This window comes from Mesoplodon densirostris, chromosome 1 (assembly GCF_025265405.1).
Source record: "Mesoplodon densirostris isolate mMesDen1 chromosome 1, mMesDen1 primary haplotype, whole genome shotgun sequence".
NCBI classification, from domain to species: domain Eukaryota; kingdom Metazoa; phylum Chordata; class Mammalia; order Artiodactyla; family Ziphiidae; genus Mesoplodon; species Mesoplodon densirostris.
In genome coordinates this window covers 182403965-182422517 of record NC_082661.1, presented here as the reverse complement: position 1 = coordinate 182422517, position 18553 = coordinate 182403965, and the positions used below count along the sequence as shown (strand labels likewise).

At 34.4% G+C, this 18553-nt stretch overlaps 1 protein-coding gene across 1 annotated transcript in view; it reads right to left on the bottom strand.

Moving 5' to 3' along the window:
* CTNNA3 (catenin alpha 3) overlaps window positions 1-18553 on the bottom strand; it is a 1652440-nt gene that overhangs the window by 402536 nt on the left and 1231351 nt on the right. The window contains exon 11 of the mRNA XM_060092416.1: window positions 4912-5112. Coding sequence (XP_059948399.1) covers window positions 4912-5112 — 201 coding nt within the window. The remainder of the gene's footprint in view (window positions 1-4911; window positions 5113-18553) is intronic.

The following is an 18553-nucleotide window of genomic DNA, read 5'->3' as shown; positions in this document are numbered from 1 at the left end:
GTATGTAAATGGCTGATTATGATACAAGGCAAAGTGAAATAAGCATTAACTAGAGGATAAGCTCATACATGGTAACACAGGTAATGGAGCAATTAATTCTAACTGAAAGGGAATCAGAAGCTCCTTTGTAAAGGTGGTGGTATTTGAGAAAGTTATAAAGAATAATTATAATTGTAGAGGGCCAGTAGAGAAGAAAAGGTGTTTCACTGCTGGAATAAAATTAGCATAAGCATATAGGTTCAAGAGTTGTTTTGTTCTGTTTCATTTTAATCTAGCACACGTAAGACATTATGGTAGGCTTTGGAAGAGATGCAAAGATAAATGATACAAGTTTTCTTTTCTCCTATAACTTAACTTCTGTTTTGAAAGAAAAGCCATTTCTATATAAATATACCTGAAGAGTTCATCAGTAACATATAGTTGCCCGGAACAATGTACCTGAGTGGCAAGTCCTTTAAAATCTACAGCACAGGAGACCAAGAAGAGCTCATTATTTCCAGAGAGAGTAAAAAAAAAAAGTTTCTAGAGGACATGGGGGTATGAGCTGTTTCTTGAAAGGTGGATAAAATTTGATGTGATAAATAAGGCGGAAGGGTATTCAAAATGACAGGTACAGCATGGACAAGACCTAAAGGCTGAAATGATCCTGGCATGCCCATGTGATTGTGAAAGCATCAAATTAGATGGAGTAGAAGGTGCCTTTTGGCCCATGCTAGGAAGAAAAAAACAGAAATTCACATTTAGGTGAATTCAAACACCTACAAAGTCCAGTTAGGTATATGAAGTGAGCAAAGCAGACTGGGCATATAATGAGAGGTAATAAAGGAGACTATGGCCTAGTCTCAACCAAAAGAAAGACACTACTAAGCTCCAGCCATTTTCGTTTCCATGGTAAACTCTGCTCTAGTGTTGCCAGACCCTCCAATTTGTTATGATAGGCCATTAATCTGGATATATATATATATGTATATGTGTATATGTATATATATTCATATATATAATTAGAAAGTAATTCTTATAATAAAACATAAAACTTTGTTGGTCAAAACTCTACTGGACACATAAGAATTCTCTGAGTCAACTGAATCACATCCAGTATGTGGACCACTGAGTTTCAACCTCTGCTGGACTGTAGTGGGCAAAGACTGCTGGAACTAAAGCTTCTGTTTTATATCCAAAAGCCATTTAAGATTATAAACAGAGATGCAACATAAGGACAGTAGCTAAAAAATGTTTCAATTAGGCTACAAAAATGCAGGCTATTTGTATATGAAAACTATTAAATGAAGGAAATTGACCGGAATTACTAACTGCTAATTACTAAAGTTTTTAAAATGTTTTTTAGAGAAATTCATCTTAAAAGTCTATCCATTGTTTCAACTGGTCACAAGAAAAATTTACAACAAAAATTTGGAAATATTTATTGGCTCTAAATTGTTCTCAACTGTCTCATTTGCCTTTAAGAAGAAAAATTGCAGCTATACGACTCTTCTCCACTCTAACAGGAGAAAGGGTTCAAGTTTGGGCCTGAAGGAGTACTTGATGAATGACACTTTATTTGCCATCACTACCAGTTGCCAATGTTGGAGGCCACCAGGATGTCTTGGTCAGGTTCATTTGTGTGCTTGTTGTGTTTTGGTCCATGAGCCTAGCTGACTTTAAAACCAGGTGGAGTTTGAGTGTTTGCAAAAGATGCTTTGGGTACTGCTGATTTCTGAATTGATGGAATTCATAAATCACTCACAAAAAAATATTGTGTGTCCACTCTTGGTTTAGGTTTTCTCCTAGCCTAGTGTGAAAAAACTGAAATTGATGTTAGGTATACAACTTCTAAGCCTTCACATTGCAATCCAGAAGGCTTGTTATTTAACAAAAAAGCTAACATTTTCTCTCCCCTATTGGGAATTCCTGACAGGTAGAGGAGCTTAGTAACAGGGAAGAATTGGGTGGAATAAAAATTTCTCATGGAGATTACAATACTCCGCCTCAGTCTGAATGAAATGCAGCATTCCAGATGTTGCCTACATTTCACTGAAAACCTGCTGGTTGATCTTATGAACAATGCAAATCCTGCAATGTAACAGGGCTTCTCTAAGTGCTGATAAAACACTTAGAAGATCAACAAATCTTGAAAATGTGCTAATGAGCCACAAATTCTGATTAAAAGCAAAGGTGCAATGTTCCAAAAACATTCTTTGTGATTTAGGGAAGTATGACTTAGGTTTCATCATTGATGACAGTACTTTAAAGGCAAATTGTGCAAAGATAAGAAAGTCTCATTAATAAGAACAATTCACAATAGCTCCTTATTGAGTTATTTTTGGAAAAAGGGTTAAGACCTGAGAACTGCATAAAAGGAAAAGAAAGAAAGAAAAACAGGCCACATATACAGACCACTCACTTGCTAAAATATGAACTATTAAGGCTTCATAACATAAAACATGACATTTTGAATTATTTAATTTGATGATTATTTATAAATAATAAGTCCAAGTTATGGGCAGATGTGAACAAAGATGAACATCTTCTGTTACTTAATTGTGGAGGATAGAATAGTTGGAAGTATTTTTCATAGACAATATCTCTATGGGAGAGAAAATGCTCACATATTTTAGCTTTGGTTAAGATCAAACTGAACAAATTAGCATTTTCATCTAATTTATTGCTCAGAATTCCCTTTAGTGAGGCATGCTTTTGATAAATTTCAAGGAAAGCTGTTTGGAGAAAAGTTTGAAATTAGACATAAAAAACACAAAATGAGAAGATTTTAAGATAAGCCAAAAAGTATCTAAAAAACTAAAATGACAAAATTGGAAAATCATAAACTATACTGTTATACTACTAACAAGATGTGACTTATACAGAATAACCCAGGATTACTCTATATTTATTGTATTTGTATTTGGGGTACAAGACATAATTTACCTGGAGAATTTCAATTAAAGTTACATACAAGTAATTAGAGGAAAAAGGATTTCTCTCTCTTCTGATTGAATGATAATGTAGCCATATTGGTTAGTGATTTTGTAAGGTCATCATAAATCATACAGGTATTGACAAAATTGTAATTAAATGTGTAAATAACTTTGTTTCATTTTTATTTTCTGATTTCAGATTATAAGAATTGATTGTGAATGGAGTGTTCCCACAACACATTCCACATTCTGGACACTTCGAAATTTCACTTCGACTTCTTTGCATATGAAGTCCAGATATGGGCGCTATACTACAGAGAATAAAACTATAAACTTAGTACCTCATACAGACATGGTGACTATAAGAGTGTGTTCACAAGACATTACCAATACAACACAACTGAGACAGAAACAAGATATAGGTACAATTTTGGTAGACTTTAGTCAGTTCCTTATAAGGCATTTTTCACTGGCTAAAAGGAGAACCACTGATGCCTTCTTTTTACTTACAATTCTATGCCCAGAAGGTAGAAAAAAATCAGAGAACTCCGTACTTGATTGTGACCAACAAGAAAGGACCAGTTAAATTTAGTTTAGGGAAGAGATGCTGAACTACTCTAACACAATTATCTCCTTAAGCAAGTAAATGTATCGCCACACCTCACTGATAAAGCCCTGTACCCTATTCGTGACACCAGTGACTTTTGAGGAGTTAGGATAGAAATATAATATCAAGAGTTGCAAATACACCTCCTTCATCTTTCCTTAGTATATCTTAAGCATTCCATTGTTTTAAAAATATTTTTAAAGAGATACTGAGAAAACTATGCACCAAGATTCATTAATGAGTTCTGTATCAACATGCTAGGAAAAGAGCAACACTAATCATCAGTTCTCTACAAAACTTGCCAAGGCTACCTTGTGGTATAGCTCTTCAGAACTATTCCCTAATGAAGGCTATTCAACTGTTGATAAGCTTATCTTTGTTAATTTCAAGGAGCAGCTTCCTCTCCCCCCAAATCACCCATCTCCATTCCTTCTACCCCTTTCACAAAACAAGTATGTACATCCAAATTTAAAATGCCCCATGCATAACAGGAACAGTTCTCTAGGTAGGATCAATGACTTAAGTATGTAATTTCAAATATTTTAGGAATCATGGGTCCACTGTCACCCTCCTCTTATGAAGTAATTAATAAGAAAAATTCAGCCTGAGGTTTTCACAGATCACAAGGGCTTTTCACAAGAAAAACTACTGCCATGTTGACTTCTAAAAATGGTTGGTTGCCCTCATTCAAATTGTATCCACTTTTTTTGAATTCATATGAATTCAAATGCTTCTTTGAATTTTCTGTAAGTGTCTTGGAGAAATGTTAATAACAGTGCTAAAATAAGAATACTATTTTAATGTATGATTCAAAAACTAAGCATTTATTAGCTGATTTCAGAAAATATTAACTTCGGTGCTGCAACCAAAACAAAATCCCCGTCCGGTATTTCTTAAGTAATCAAAGATTATGTGAAAGAACAAAATGGTGTTTTGTAAACAGATTGCAAAAGAAGGTAGAAAGCATTTCTCTGGAAACATAGGACAAGTTTGCTCTGTTTAAGCAATATAAACAAAAACCTGGGGGTACCAATCAGATAGCTAAAAGAGGGCTTGGAAACTATTACATACTTATCACATCTGGCCTAATTATATCTCCTAACAACTCTAGCATTAATAAACATTCATAAGTGGTTAAAGGCCTGCGGGTAATTTATATAATGCATATATGTATACAAGCCTTTTTTCTCCAGTGAATATATTTACTTCCCAGAGATAAATTTCAAATCACACAACCACAGGATGCAAGCCCCTATCAGAGAGTAGAGCAATCTATTTCAAAACAAGCCACACAGACTGAGATCTTCTTTCCATATGTATGAATATTTGGTAGCTATGTAGACGCAAATGTCAGGAAGAGAGCAGCTGTTATTGGGGACAGAGACTTACCAGTACTTGTCAGGAAGTTAACATTTCTCATCACACCTTCTGTGTAAGCTCCTGGCTCGTAACTGTCCATTTCACCTGTGACAATGTGAGCAACTCTTGCGGCCCGTCCTCTGATAGCACCTGCAGCTCGATCTAAATTATCAGCATCCTGGTCTCTCAAGGCTATGATACATTTGTTGACATCTTCTAGGATATGGCTCTCTGTAAGTAAAGAGGTCAAATTAGTTTTGTGTGTTTTTTTTTTTAATCACACAAATCTAACATACTATATAATTCATGTTAATTTCTGGTTGCAGATAATGTGCACATTGGGAATAAAAGACATTGACAACTAAGAAGAAAAAATACAGATGTGACTTTGCTTATACCTTTTTCAATAGCTCATCTTGTAAAATAAAAATTTTGCATTTTTATCAGCAAATTTTACAGATTGCATCTTATTTTAGATTCTAGTTCCAGTAGATTAGATTTTAGATTTGAGTGATTTACAGATGGAAATTAAGGAAAGATTCTAGATTAAAACAAAAATAAAATGTATAATGATGGAATACTTAACCTTGATTAAGCACAATACTATGCAGATTATGAAACTCTTAAAAAAATCACCTGCCCTAAATATATAGAAAAATATAACTATGGTGTTCCATTCAGCTAATGTTCACTGATGTATGATATTTAACACAATTACAGAAATATTATAAATTAGCAAATGATGAAAATGGTGAAATATACAATTTTATACTGTAAAGCAATAACCTCACTACATCTGTGAAAAAACTTATATATAAAAAGGGCTTTAAAAAGATTGATTGACTTGAAGTAAATGAATCCCAGAGAAATTTGCTCACTCTGAAGAGTATCTCCAGACCTCTTTCTCTTCTTCCTTCTTTGCACGATTAAGGAATGAAGACAGCTGGGAGTTATTAGTATAGCACAACAATGTTTTCTTTTTCTATAAAATGATTAATACTCCCAGAATAAAACTAATTAGTGGAACTGAGTAAATATGTATAATATCAACAAGCATGGGCAATGATATTTCTAAGAAATTAAAAGAATACTAAAGAAATGGTTTCTATTTTTATTAAATGAATCCCCACCCCAAATCTTTAAAGACTCTATTACTTCAAAACACACAGAGAAAACAACTACAACAAAAAGGCCTCAGTAATTCTAGAACATATTGTTAACTTCCCCTTCCCCCTCCCCCTCCCCTTCTCCCTCTCTCTCTCCCTCTCCCTCTCCCTGGATTTGCTGACTTTCTGCAGGTAAGCTACACAAGACAGATATTCATAAAGCTATTTCCTTGCGGAGTCACACCTTCCTCTTATTTTGTAGAGCATAATATCCAAATTGTCAAAGAATATGGTCATTGGTGAACTTCTTAGACCTGATGTCTACTATTCCTTTGATGGTCCCTCATGCTTTAGTTATATCTATTTTACAATTTTCCAAATCTGCCATGTTTTTTTCATGCCTCTGTGTCTGTGGGCATATTAGAACCTTGACCTAGACTGTTCTTTTGGGTTCCTGGACCCAATGTCAGTGTGTGTGTGTGTGTGTGTGTGTGTGTGTGTGTGTGTGTGTGTGTGTGTGTGTGTGTGTAGGCTTCCCAACACCAACAAGCAACTCTCTGTACACCAGCTGGGTGACGTGTAATTCAACTCAATTCTGACACCATCTACCTGGAGATAGCATGAGATTCCACAAGTTAAGGGTTTAGTCCCACAAGACTGCCCCTTCTCACCCCCGCTACAGACACCAGTCAAAAGCCTAGATCGTTACCTGTGCTTCTGCTACAATTTGAAGGTTCCCCCCTTCTGGACGTCAGACGCTGGTCCAACTTCAGGTTGTTACATGTATTTCTGACCAACTAGCTATAAATCAGAGGTTCCCACAACCTCCTTTTTAGGTTTGATTATTTTGTTTAGAGTAGCTCACAGAACTCAGAGAACCATTTTACTTACTAGATTTAACTTTTATAACTCAGGACTAGCCAGATGGAAGAGATGCAGAGGGTAAGGTATGGGGAAAGGCCCAGAGCCCCATGCCCTCTCCAGGCATGCCACTCTCCCCAAATCTCCATGTGCTCACCAACCTAGAAGCTCTCCAAAACCCATCCTTTTGGGATTTTATGGAGGCTTCATTACATAGGCATGATTGATTAAATCACTGGCCATTGGCAACTGATTCAGCCTCCAGCCCCTCTACCCTTCCCAGAGGTAAAGGGGTGGAACTAAAAGTTCTAAACACATGGTTGGTTGCCCTGTCAACCAGCCCCCATCCTACGGCGGGCGGGGTGGTCCCAAAGTCACCTCATTAACGTACAAAAGACAGCTTTAGGGCCCTCATCATTCAGTATATTCCAAGGGTTTTAGGAGCTCTGTGCCAGAAACAGACCAAAGATATACCTCTTATTCTAAATCACAATATCGTAATTGCCAATCCCCTCTGGTCTGCTTGCTCAACTCCTACTATTCTTTTTTTTTTTTTGGCCATGCCTCATGGCTTGCAGGATCTTAGTTCCCCTACCAGGGACCAAACCCGTACCCCCTGCAGTGGAAGGGCAGAGTCCTAACCACTGGACCACCAGGGAATTTCTTACTATTCTTTTAAGACACTAGTTAAATGTCCTGCCTCAGGAAAGCCATGCTGACCTAGAACAAGGCAAACTTTGTTCCAAGTTGTTTGGGGTTCACATAAAATGGTTTATATGTTTTCATTAGAGCTTCTTTCTGTGTTTTAGTGATATACTAATGAAACTATCTCTCTAGTAGACTAACAAATATATATGAGTGCAGGAATTTTATCTTATTCCTTGAGGTACCTAGCCCTTGGTACAGTACATAGCACCTGTTAGGTTAACAAGAATGTTTGTTGAATGAATGAATGAAGTCTTCTTATAAGATGCACCTGGGAACAGTACATTATTTTGCCTAAATCCTAAATCATGGGTTATGAACATTGGTAGACACATTTCTGTAGCCTTAAAATTAGTCAATTTAAGCCACATTAAGGACAGTAAGTTCATTTGCATGAAAAAGATTAAGTACTGAAAACCTTCATTATAAATTCACTGGAGTTTTAACCTAATTTGTAGCATTCAGTTATGAATGTGTCATTAAGGCCTGTAATAAATCGAGGCACAGTCCCATCTCAATAGAAAGCACGTGTGTATCATCACCATCATGTTTCTCTTGGAACTGAAGTACAAGTATAAATGTGGAAGGCATAATAAAGATCAGTTTTTTAAAAATCCACAGATGTGCCCTTTAATGACACATTAAGAAGCTGTTATTTTCCAGAGTATGTTGGTAAGTTTTTTTAAAAGCAAACACAATATATAGGTAGTCAATGCATGTTTAATCTGTATTTACTAAAGGTGCTTAATTTTAGATTGCAGAGCTGTTTTTCTCAGTTCTGTGAAAGTGAAAAGATATTTAGGAAAGAAAAAACATTGTTCATTTTTGGAAAATTAATTATCTAATAAACTCAGTAATTTCTATTTAATTAAAGGTGAAATTATAGCTGCCACAAACTATTTTTTCCTATGATTTTGCACTGGAAAAAATACAAAAAATATTTACTAACAATGAATGTTCACTTCTATAAAACAATGATATATATGCTTCACAATTTATTTTATTACTTTAAAAGGAGAATAAAATATACAGTAAGAATTTTTCTGATTCTTTTTTGCTTGGCCTTATAGAAGTTTGTGTAGTTATTGCTTTAGTTTGCACAACACAATCAGAAGCCCTGGTGTTAATTATGTTGAAGAACCATAGAGTTAATGTCAGATATGGAAATAAAAATCTTACATGAAAATATAAAATATAAAAAATAAGGAAAATAAATGACAAGAAGCATATACCCATCGTTTATCTGAAGCAGCTATATTGAGAACGTCGGAGATGATGACTAAATGATCTTTTGAATTACTAAGATTAAATATAGTGCAGAAGCATTAGGAAAGGTTTGCAAGATTTCCATTATTGTGACACTTCCCCATTATTCTGAATGTTTCACAAAATGTTCACAAAACAATTATTTGCATGAAATTCTAAACACAGAGTACCAGAAAATTTTTTTTTTAAAAAGGGCACCTCCCATATACACAGTAACTAAACATTAAGCTAATGTCTTAAAAACAAGCATTTCTTTATTTCAGGTGAACATAAGTAGTTAAAAAGGCCTTCATGATAGCTTGAGTATTTATGTCTAGATATATAACTCTACACCTATAGGAAAGAAATAAAACACCAAATACTTTGTATAAAACTTTCTACTGACATATCTCTTAAGTCTTCGCTGATGGAATGAGTTTACTCGTTAGACGCAGAAAAAAATCATTAGGAGCTCTACCTCCAATTTATTTTTTTTCTCAACTGCACATGTACTTGGATTTAACAATTACATAATTTTTACAATGAGGTTTAAAAGAAAGAAAATGTTATTATTTTTCTAAAGAGGAAATTTTTTTTTTAAAGAGACTGAATTATAAACCAAAAGAGGTTGAGTTTCTTAAATTGGCAAGACTAAGTTTAGCAATGCATTGTAAATGAGCTCAGAGATTTAACTAAGAAAATGTTTCCATTTTGCACACCTGAATCTCTACCTGTAAATTTAAAATTCATTACATAGGCAACTACACAGTAATTTTTCTCTTTCATGCCCCTTCAAAAAAAGAAGCTATAAAGCCAATGGGATACACCAGTATATAAGTTAATTGTTGTTTATGTATCTACTTAAAGGTGGCCAAAATTTTTTAGTAAGAATTTGATCATGATGATTGTTCTCCAAATAAGTAATATCCTGCATAAATATCTAGGCAAGTACTATTCTGAGAATAAAGAACATGTATATAGCTAAATGTAAAACTTTTTGAAATTTCATATCCCTTTTCTACATCCTTAGAACCTTTCCTCTGTCTCCTTTCCTGAACCTAGGTATTGCTGTGTTAGAAAATGTAGATGATGTAAAAGATAAATAAGGTAAATCCCCTTCTGTAAAGGGTTTAAAAGCTAGCAACCAGAAAGAATTACTTTCTTTTAAAAAAAAATTATTGAAGTATAGTTGATGTAAAATAGGTGTACAATATAGTGATTCACAATTTTTAAAGGTTATACTCCATTTATAGTTATTATAAAATATAGGTAAGAATTACTTTTTCATTATCTTTTATTCTTCCCAAAATATGATAGTCAAAATTATCTCATCATTTTAATGAAGTTTTGTTAACCTTTATCACAAAAGTTTGCCTAGTTTCTCTTCACTATAAGCTATTTATTCTTCATTGGACTTTAACCAGCTCAAATTTATTTGACCCACTTCTGACAATAATCAAAAGAAAAATAAAGATTGCTATTCCCAAACTAGTTCTTTACCAAACTATACTTAAAGGAATTCTGCAGTACTTATGCAGACACGATTCTATAGAAATAAACACACACATACACACACACACACACAAAGTCACTGAAGTCTTCATATTTCTTTTCATAAGTCTTAAGTAGGCTCTTACAACAGTTTTCTCTGTGAAGTAAAGAAATTTATCAAAAGCTTAGAAATAGGCAAAAGGTACTATTGCTTGTCCCTTCAGTGCCCTCCTGGGTAGACATTGTGAACCAAGCCTACCTGGCAGATATCTAATTCTCCAGCAGTGTCAATCTTTTTACCACTTGCTATTTACTATTGGTTAGGATGTTTTACAATTCTGTAAGTGTTTTACAGTTCTGTAGATGCTCATTTTGTTAAAAGGGATAGCTAGGTAAATAATTCTTGTCACACAGGAATGCAAATAATTTTTTATCTGATAGAGATGGGAATAATTTTTATAGAAAACATAATCCTGAAGGTTACATTTTTACTGTTCTATAGGACCATCAACCAGTTTTTTTTTCTAAGTTAGAATTTTATTTAACCATTCTTTCTTTATCCAGTTCTCCTTAAACAAGTATTATCATCTTGGTGTCTCTCAATAGTGAATTTTTGACAGCTGTTCACTTTAAATTTGTAAAAGTCTTGCTTTCAGCTTTGGAAAATTGTTCTTTGACTGTGTATTTTGTCTTGGAAGCTACTAATTTTTCAATTATTTTTTCTACCCATGGGGAAAAAATGTAAAGGATAAATTACATGTGGAATCATAGACCTACATGTAAAGTGCAAAACTTTAAAGCCCTAGGAGAAAATCTAGGTAGCCTTGAGTTTGGAAATGACTTTTTAAATACAACACTGAAAGTATAATAAATGAAAGGAAATATTAACAAATTGGACTCCATAAAAATTTAAAACTTCTGCTCTGTGAAAGGCACTGTTGGTTAAGAGAATGAAAAGGCAAGCACAGATCAGAAAAAAATATTTGCAAAAGGACTGGTATCTAAAATCTACAAAGAATTCTTAAAATTCAACAATAAAAATAAAAAAGTCTATAAATATTAGCAAAAGATCTAACAAAGACACCCAAACAAAGAAGACATATAAATGAAAAGTAAGCATATGAAAGGACACTTAACATCACATATCATCAGGGAATTGCAATTAAAACAACAATGAGATACCACTACACACCTATTAGAATGGCCAGAATTCAGAACCCTGAGAATACCAAGTACTGAGGAGAATACAAAGCAACAGGAACTCTCATTCATTGCTGGTGGAAATGCAAAATGGTACAGCCACTCTGAAAGACAATTTGTCAGTTTCTTATAAAACCAAACATGCTCTTACCATGTGATCCAGCAATTGTGCTACTTGGTATTTACCCAAATGAGGTGAAAACTTACATCAACACAAAAACTTCACATGAACATTTATTGAAGCTTGGCTTATAATTACCAAAACTTGGAAGCAACCAAGATATCCTTCAACAGGATAAACAAACTTTTATACATTGATACAATGGAATATTATACAGCAATGAAAATAAATTAACTATGAAGCGACAAAAAGACATGGAGGAAATTTAAATACATATTGATAATAAATTAAGCCAATATGAAAAGTTTACATACTGCAGTATTCCAACTATATGACATTTTGGAAAAGTCAACACTATGGACACAGTAAAAAAACATCAGTGGTTGCCAGGGATTCAGGGGTAAAACGGGAGGAATGAATAGATGTAACACAGGGGATTTTCAGCATAGTGACACTATTCTGTATGATACTGTCATGATGGATGCATGTCATTATTACATTTGTAAAATCCATAGAATTTAAAACACATAGTGAACCCTAATGTAAACTGCAGAAGGTAGTTAATGAATCAATATTGGTTCATCAATTACAACAGCAAAGAAGCTTCTTGAAACATTCACTATTCAGTGCCAAGTCCACCTGAGACCTTTAACAAGCACTGTGTTCAGCTTCTAAACTGGAAGAAAACTGATAATGTTCAATCTTACATATTCAATAACATTCATAATTTACAGATATCTATAATTAATGTGGTAGGAATTTTGAACATTCTTCAATTTTCCAAGAATATAATTAAGAAAAAGTTTGATCCTTTCCCCAACTCTTTCCTAGATTTTACACAGTAATATCTCTGATCGTCAATTTGCTTGAGTTTTTTTTTTTTTTTTTTATAAATCAGCATATTAGGGGATATTATTATTTATTTATTTATTTTTGGCTGTGTTGGGTCTTCGTTTCTGTATGAGGGGTTTCTCTAGTTGCAACAAGTGGGGGCCACTCTTCATCGTGGTGTGCGGGCCTCTCACTATTGCAGCCTCTCTTGTTGTGAAGCACAGGCTCCAGACGCGCAGGCTCAGTAGTTGTGGCTCATAGGCCTAGTTGCTCCACGGCATGTGGGATTCCGCCCCCAGACCAGGGCTCGAACTCGTGTCCCCTGCATTAGCAGGCAGATTCTCAACCACTGCACCATCTGGGAAGCCCTTGAGTTTTTAACAAATAATTTTGGAATGCCTATTTTCCATAATGTGCATATTATAATCAACATATGTACATTATTTCATTAAATTCTTATAACATTCCTAAGAGGTAGGTCTCTTACCTATCTTTTTTTTTTCCAAAAAATAATAAACTTTATTTTTAAGGGAAGTTTTACATTCACAGCAAAATTGAGCAGAAAGTACAAAGGTTCCCACTTACCCACTCATGCACAGCCTCCCCATTATCAACATCCCCAACCAGAGTAGTACATTTTTTACTGTCTATGAAGCTACACTGACACAATATTATCACCCGAAGTCCAAAGTTTAATACATTAGAGTTCACTCTTGCTATTTTACATTCTTTGGGTTTGAACAAATGTATAATGACATATATCCACCATTGTAGTATCATACAGAACAGTTGCAGTGCCCTAAAAGTCCTCTGTGCTCTGCCTATTTATCCCCCATGCAACCCCTGGCAACCACTAGTCTTTTTGCTGTCTCCACAGTTTTGCACTTTTCAGGATGTCACATAATTGGAATCATACAGTATGTATCTTTTTCAGATTTGCTTCTTTCATTTAGTAATATGCGTTAAAGTTTCCTCCATGGCTTGTTGGCTTATTTCATTTTAGCACGGGATAATATTCCATTGTGTGGATGTACCACAGTTTATTTATTCATTTACCTACTGAAGGATATCTTGCTTGCATGCAGATTTTGGCAATTATGAATAAAGCTGCTATAAACATCTATGTGCATGTTTTTGTATGGAGGTAACTTTTCATTTTATTTTGGTAAATACCAAGGAGTGTGGTGATTGTTATATCGTATGTTAAGAGTATGTTTAATGGGTTTTGTTGTTGTTGATTTTTAATTTTTATTGAAATATAGTTGCTTTACAATGTTGTGTTAGTTTCTACTGTACAGCAAATGAATCAGCTATATGTATACATATATCCCTTTTTTTTTTTTTGATTTCCTTCCCATTTAGGTCACCACAGAGCACTGAGTAGCATTCTCTGAGCTGTACAGTAGGTTCTCATTAGTTATCTATTTTATACATAGTGTCAATAGTGTATGTATGTCAATCCCAATCTACCAATTCATCCCACTTCCCCTTCCCCCTTGGTATCCATACGTTTGTTTAGCTTTGTTAGAAACTGCCAAACTGCCTTCCAAAGTAGCTGTATCATCTTACCTATCAGTCTTAAAGATGAAGAAATCAAGCCTTTGAGCAGAAATATATCATTCCAAAATTCATAGTTACAGTAATTGAGCCATAGCTTGAAATCAAGTTTATCCTACCTACTAAGGTCTTAGAAATGCTAAGGTCTCATCTGGCTTTAAAATATGGTTATTCTATAATTATATTATTCAGCTACCCCAAATGTAAAATGTGAAGGAGAAATTATAGGTCTAAAGTATTTTCTAAATTTTATAAAATGGTGCAAAAGATTGTTTATAATATTATGTACCTGAATGCATTGTAAGTTTTCACATTAATTTTAACTGGGCATGAAATATCATCTAAGCATATTTAGAGGGATAGTTTTAATTCTGCAAAGCACACATGGACAGTGCTCTAGTAATGTAAGTATTCTGGATGTGTATAGAGACATCATAGCTAGAGGGAACCTAAAGCATTCTAGACACATCAGCAGAGAAGATGGCCATAGAAGAAGAACTTAGCAAATGAAATTTAATGCCTCAGCTATTTACCTACTCTGATGTCGGAGCAAAAGTCTAGGTTATTGCATTTTATGCTGCCCTTATCTTGACAAAATAAACAAACAGAAAAAGTAAACCAAACCTCAGGTTTTCTTATTTAGCCCATACTTTCTTTCTTTTTTCTTTTTTTTTTTTTTTTTTGCCGTACGCAGGCTCTCAAGCACTGCACCACCAGGGAAGCCCTATTTATTTATTTTTTGTAAAGTAATACTATAAGTCATAATACATAAGTCATCATTTTAATGATTACCATTTCAAATTATACTCTATTTTTAATTAACAGTGTTATTAAAGAGTGAACCTCAATAGGTAAAATTTAGATGACTAAGCACACACCAATTGTTAAGAACTATATATTGCTACGGTAAATATATGCCTGATGCCCCCAGATAAATCTTTTTTTTTTTTTTTTTTTTTTTTTCCTTTTTGCGGTATGCGGGCCTCTCACTGTTGTGGCCTCTCCCGTTGCGGAGCACAGGCTCAGGATGCGCAGGCCCAGCGGCCATGGCTCACGGGCCCAGCCGCTCCGCGGCATATGGGATCCTCCCAGATCGGGGCACGAACCCGTATCCCCTGCATCGGCAGGCGGACTCTCAACCACTGCGCCACCAGGGAGGCCCCAGATAAATCTTAATACCATTAGTTCTTCCAGGATTTTCCCTCTCTCTCAACTTTGGGCCTGAAAACTAGTAGCAATTGTAAACTGGTATTTTTAAAAATTCATTTATTCAATGAGTATTTACAGAGTTCTTACCACTAGATATATTGCTGGGTAACAGAGATGACAAGATAAATAACTCATTGTCTTTGCTTCAAAAGAACTCACAGTCTAATGACAGAAAAGAGAACCTAAACAACTAACTAAAAGAAATGTGATTAGTGTCATACTGTACATGGGCAAGAGTGGCTAAACCATTTCCTTTTCCTACAGTGCACTTCCTCTTTCTATGTTTGTACATCCGTTGCATTACATACCATGGATTGTTCCATTAAGATCAGGTTGATCCAGCGAGTATGTCTTGGTCTTTTTTAAGTTCATTGTGTATTTACATGTTCTTTGATGACTGTGAAATTAGGGGTGTAGTAATTTTCCTATCAAAATGATATGTATATGATCAATAGTCTCTAATGGCTCTAACTATGAGAGTCTGAAGCCAAGTAACTGATGTTCTGTCCTATTCATTGCTAGCGTGATACCTGTATAAAAACTGAAGAATTATTTAAAAGGTATTTTATTGGGAGAGTTTTATGTTACATAATCAATTTATAAATATTATTTCATTAGCTCATTTATTGTTAACATCTGTTTATTTCTTTGCACATTTTGTTTTTTAGTGCTTCCTTTACAACTTGTAAAGTATAATCCATGTCCTTTGTGTGTGGACACCTTAGTTCAGCTTAGATTCAATACAGGAAAAGAGAGGCATGGAAATTTTAAAACTTTCTATTTAAAGATTTAAAAATTAGTTATTTTTTTCCCCAATTCTGTGCTTAAGAACAAGTTTTTGTATCATACAGAAACTTCCAAAGTAAAAATTGGCACGAATAGCAGTCATGTCCAACAATTACAATAATTGCATGGGACCAGTACAATCTATCTACAAAATACTGCAGTTAAAAGAAATTTTTGCCAAGATTCAAACATAATAAAAGACAGTAGCACATGACACAAACATGCATATACTAAAGATCACAGTAGGGGAAGCTAGTGGAGGTACTGTAATGAGGCTGATATTAATAAAATGAGGAAGAAAAGCAATATGACAGCAAAAACTGCTGATAGTAATAAGAGGTAAGCTGTTAAAACGACTCCTAAAAAATGTGAAACAAACAGGTTGTGGTTTTTTGTTTGTTTTTTTTTTGATGCTATGTCTGCATAAAAAGCAGAAAAATATAATCTTTGTTCAAGATCTTAAACAAAGATATGAGACTTCTAAAAAAGAGCAAACAGCCCGGTTGGCCTACAACAGCTTATTCTTTCAGTTTTAAACATCTACTGTCAGACCATCTAATCAAATCATCTTGAACAAATTCAGTGTTATTATCTCAGCAACCTTGCCTGGAAGGCCATTGGTCCCATTTAAGCATCTCCGCATGAAAAACAGATTCACAACAGCTGGTCTGATTTCCTTTTCCTTCAATTTTCCTTTTGTTGCCTTTTCCATTTTATATCCTTTTCCAATCACGTTTGTTGAGTTGCAAATAGTAATTTTCATTCTTACCTATGGTCTTTATTTTACTGCTTATTTGCAGGGTTAGTGGTCTAACTTGTTGCTTAATATTAGCTGAAACATAATAATTTGAAGGACTATAACTACCCTTGCTTGCCTCAAACAATTTCAGAAAGTTGGCATACGTTTTGTTTTCTTTTATAGTATTATCTACACCAATAAAACACCTGAGTCAAAATTGGCCACGAATATTTTGTCAATGCTATGTATCCATGGGCTCTGACTTAACTTCTTTTCCTGCATCTGGTTGCCTCTTGTATTTTCTGTTCTAGAGTTCTCAGTATTTAAAAAAAAATCTGATCATTTAGAACAATATCATTTTAAAACAAAAAAACCTATAGGAGGTATAAAATATTATAATTGAAATGATAAACACAAAACTTTGACTTTGACAGTCATGGATAAGTAAATTCAAACATATGACACCTCATATTCATAATTTTGGCATGTGGTACATGTGCGAAGAAGTGGGGTTGTCATACAATAGTATAAAATGACATTAAAAGACTTAAATATGAACTGGACTATCTCATACTTATTATTTACATCAAACCTTAGACATGACATCATCAAAGTGTCATCTATTATAAATATATCAAGCCAAAATGCAGAATTTCTTTGCTCATTACCCTGCCATACCATAGATCTATGCCATCATCTGAAGAAAATTGTCACCTACTGCTCAAAAACCTCTGGGATATTCTGCATCTGAAATCAGGGACTACCATCATTCTGAAAAGACAACAACGTACATCAAAACATAGGGCAGGGCTTCCCCGGTTGCGCAGTGGTTGAGAGTCCACCTACCGATGCAGGGGACACGGGTTCGTGCCCCGGTGGGGGAGGATCTCACATGCTGTGGAGCAGCTGGGCCCTTGAGCCATGGCCGCTGAGCCTGTGTTCCACAACGGGGGAGGCCACGGAAGTGAGAGGCCCACGTACCGCAAAAAAAAAAAAAAAAAAAAAAAAAAAAACCCACTTCTAAACAAAAGAGTAACTGATTTCATCTCACATGAGCCTGGAGTACCTCAGATAAAATTCATCTGATTAACATAATGGCTGTTATTATTTCATACTATATTTAATGTTACTGATAATTCAGGGAACATAAGAAGGTAATCACCAATCCAAGAGGTACATAGTTTTAAAGAGAACATACTGAATTTAATTATTTGAATTTTTGATTATCAAAACTATTGATTAGATGCATAGAGCTTATTAATGGTCTGGCTGTTCATATCTCTCTTTCCTTGTTTATCTCCCTGTTAGACTATGAACTCCTCGAGGAAAAAACACTGCTTCTTCCTCATTTATTGAAGCTTCAGAACCAAGATTGGTGTCAAAAATATAATAAACACTCAATAAAACCTGTTAAAATGAACAAACACTGTACATTGATATTTTCTTACATTCTTTATTAATTATTTTACAAATTATATTGTTTATTCATATGTTAATATATCAACAATTAACAGACCCGAAATATTATTTGCAAGACAGGTACTGTTTAATATTTTATTCATATACTTAGCACATTATTTACTGGATTTCTATTATGCACTGGGCACTGCTAATTTTAAGGTAAACAGTAATTATACTTTTTAAAAGTCTTGGCTGTCTTGACTTGGTTTCAGTCCTTGCTACACAGCTCTAGCTTAGACCTAATCAAACTTTTTGATAGAATGTTCCACACGAAAACCTAGGGTTGTGATGTTGAATTAGATAATTTATATTAAATGATTTTTCTGATGTTTGGCACATAATATATACTTAATAAATCAT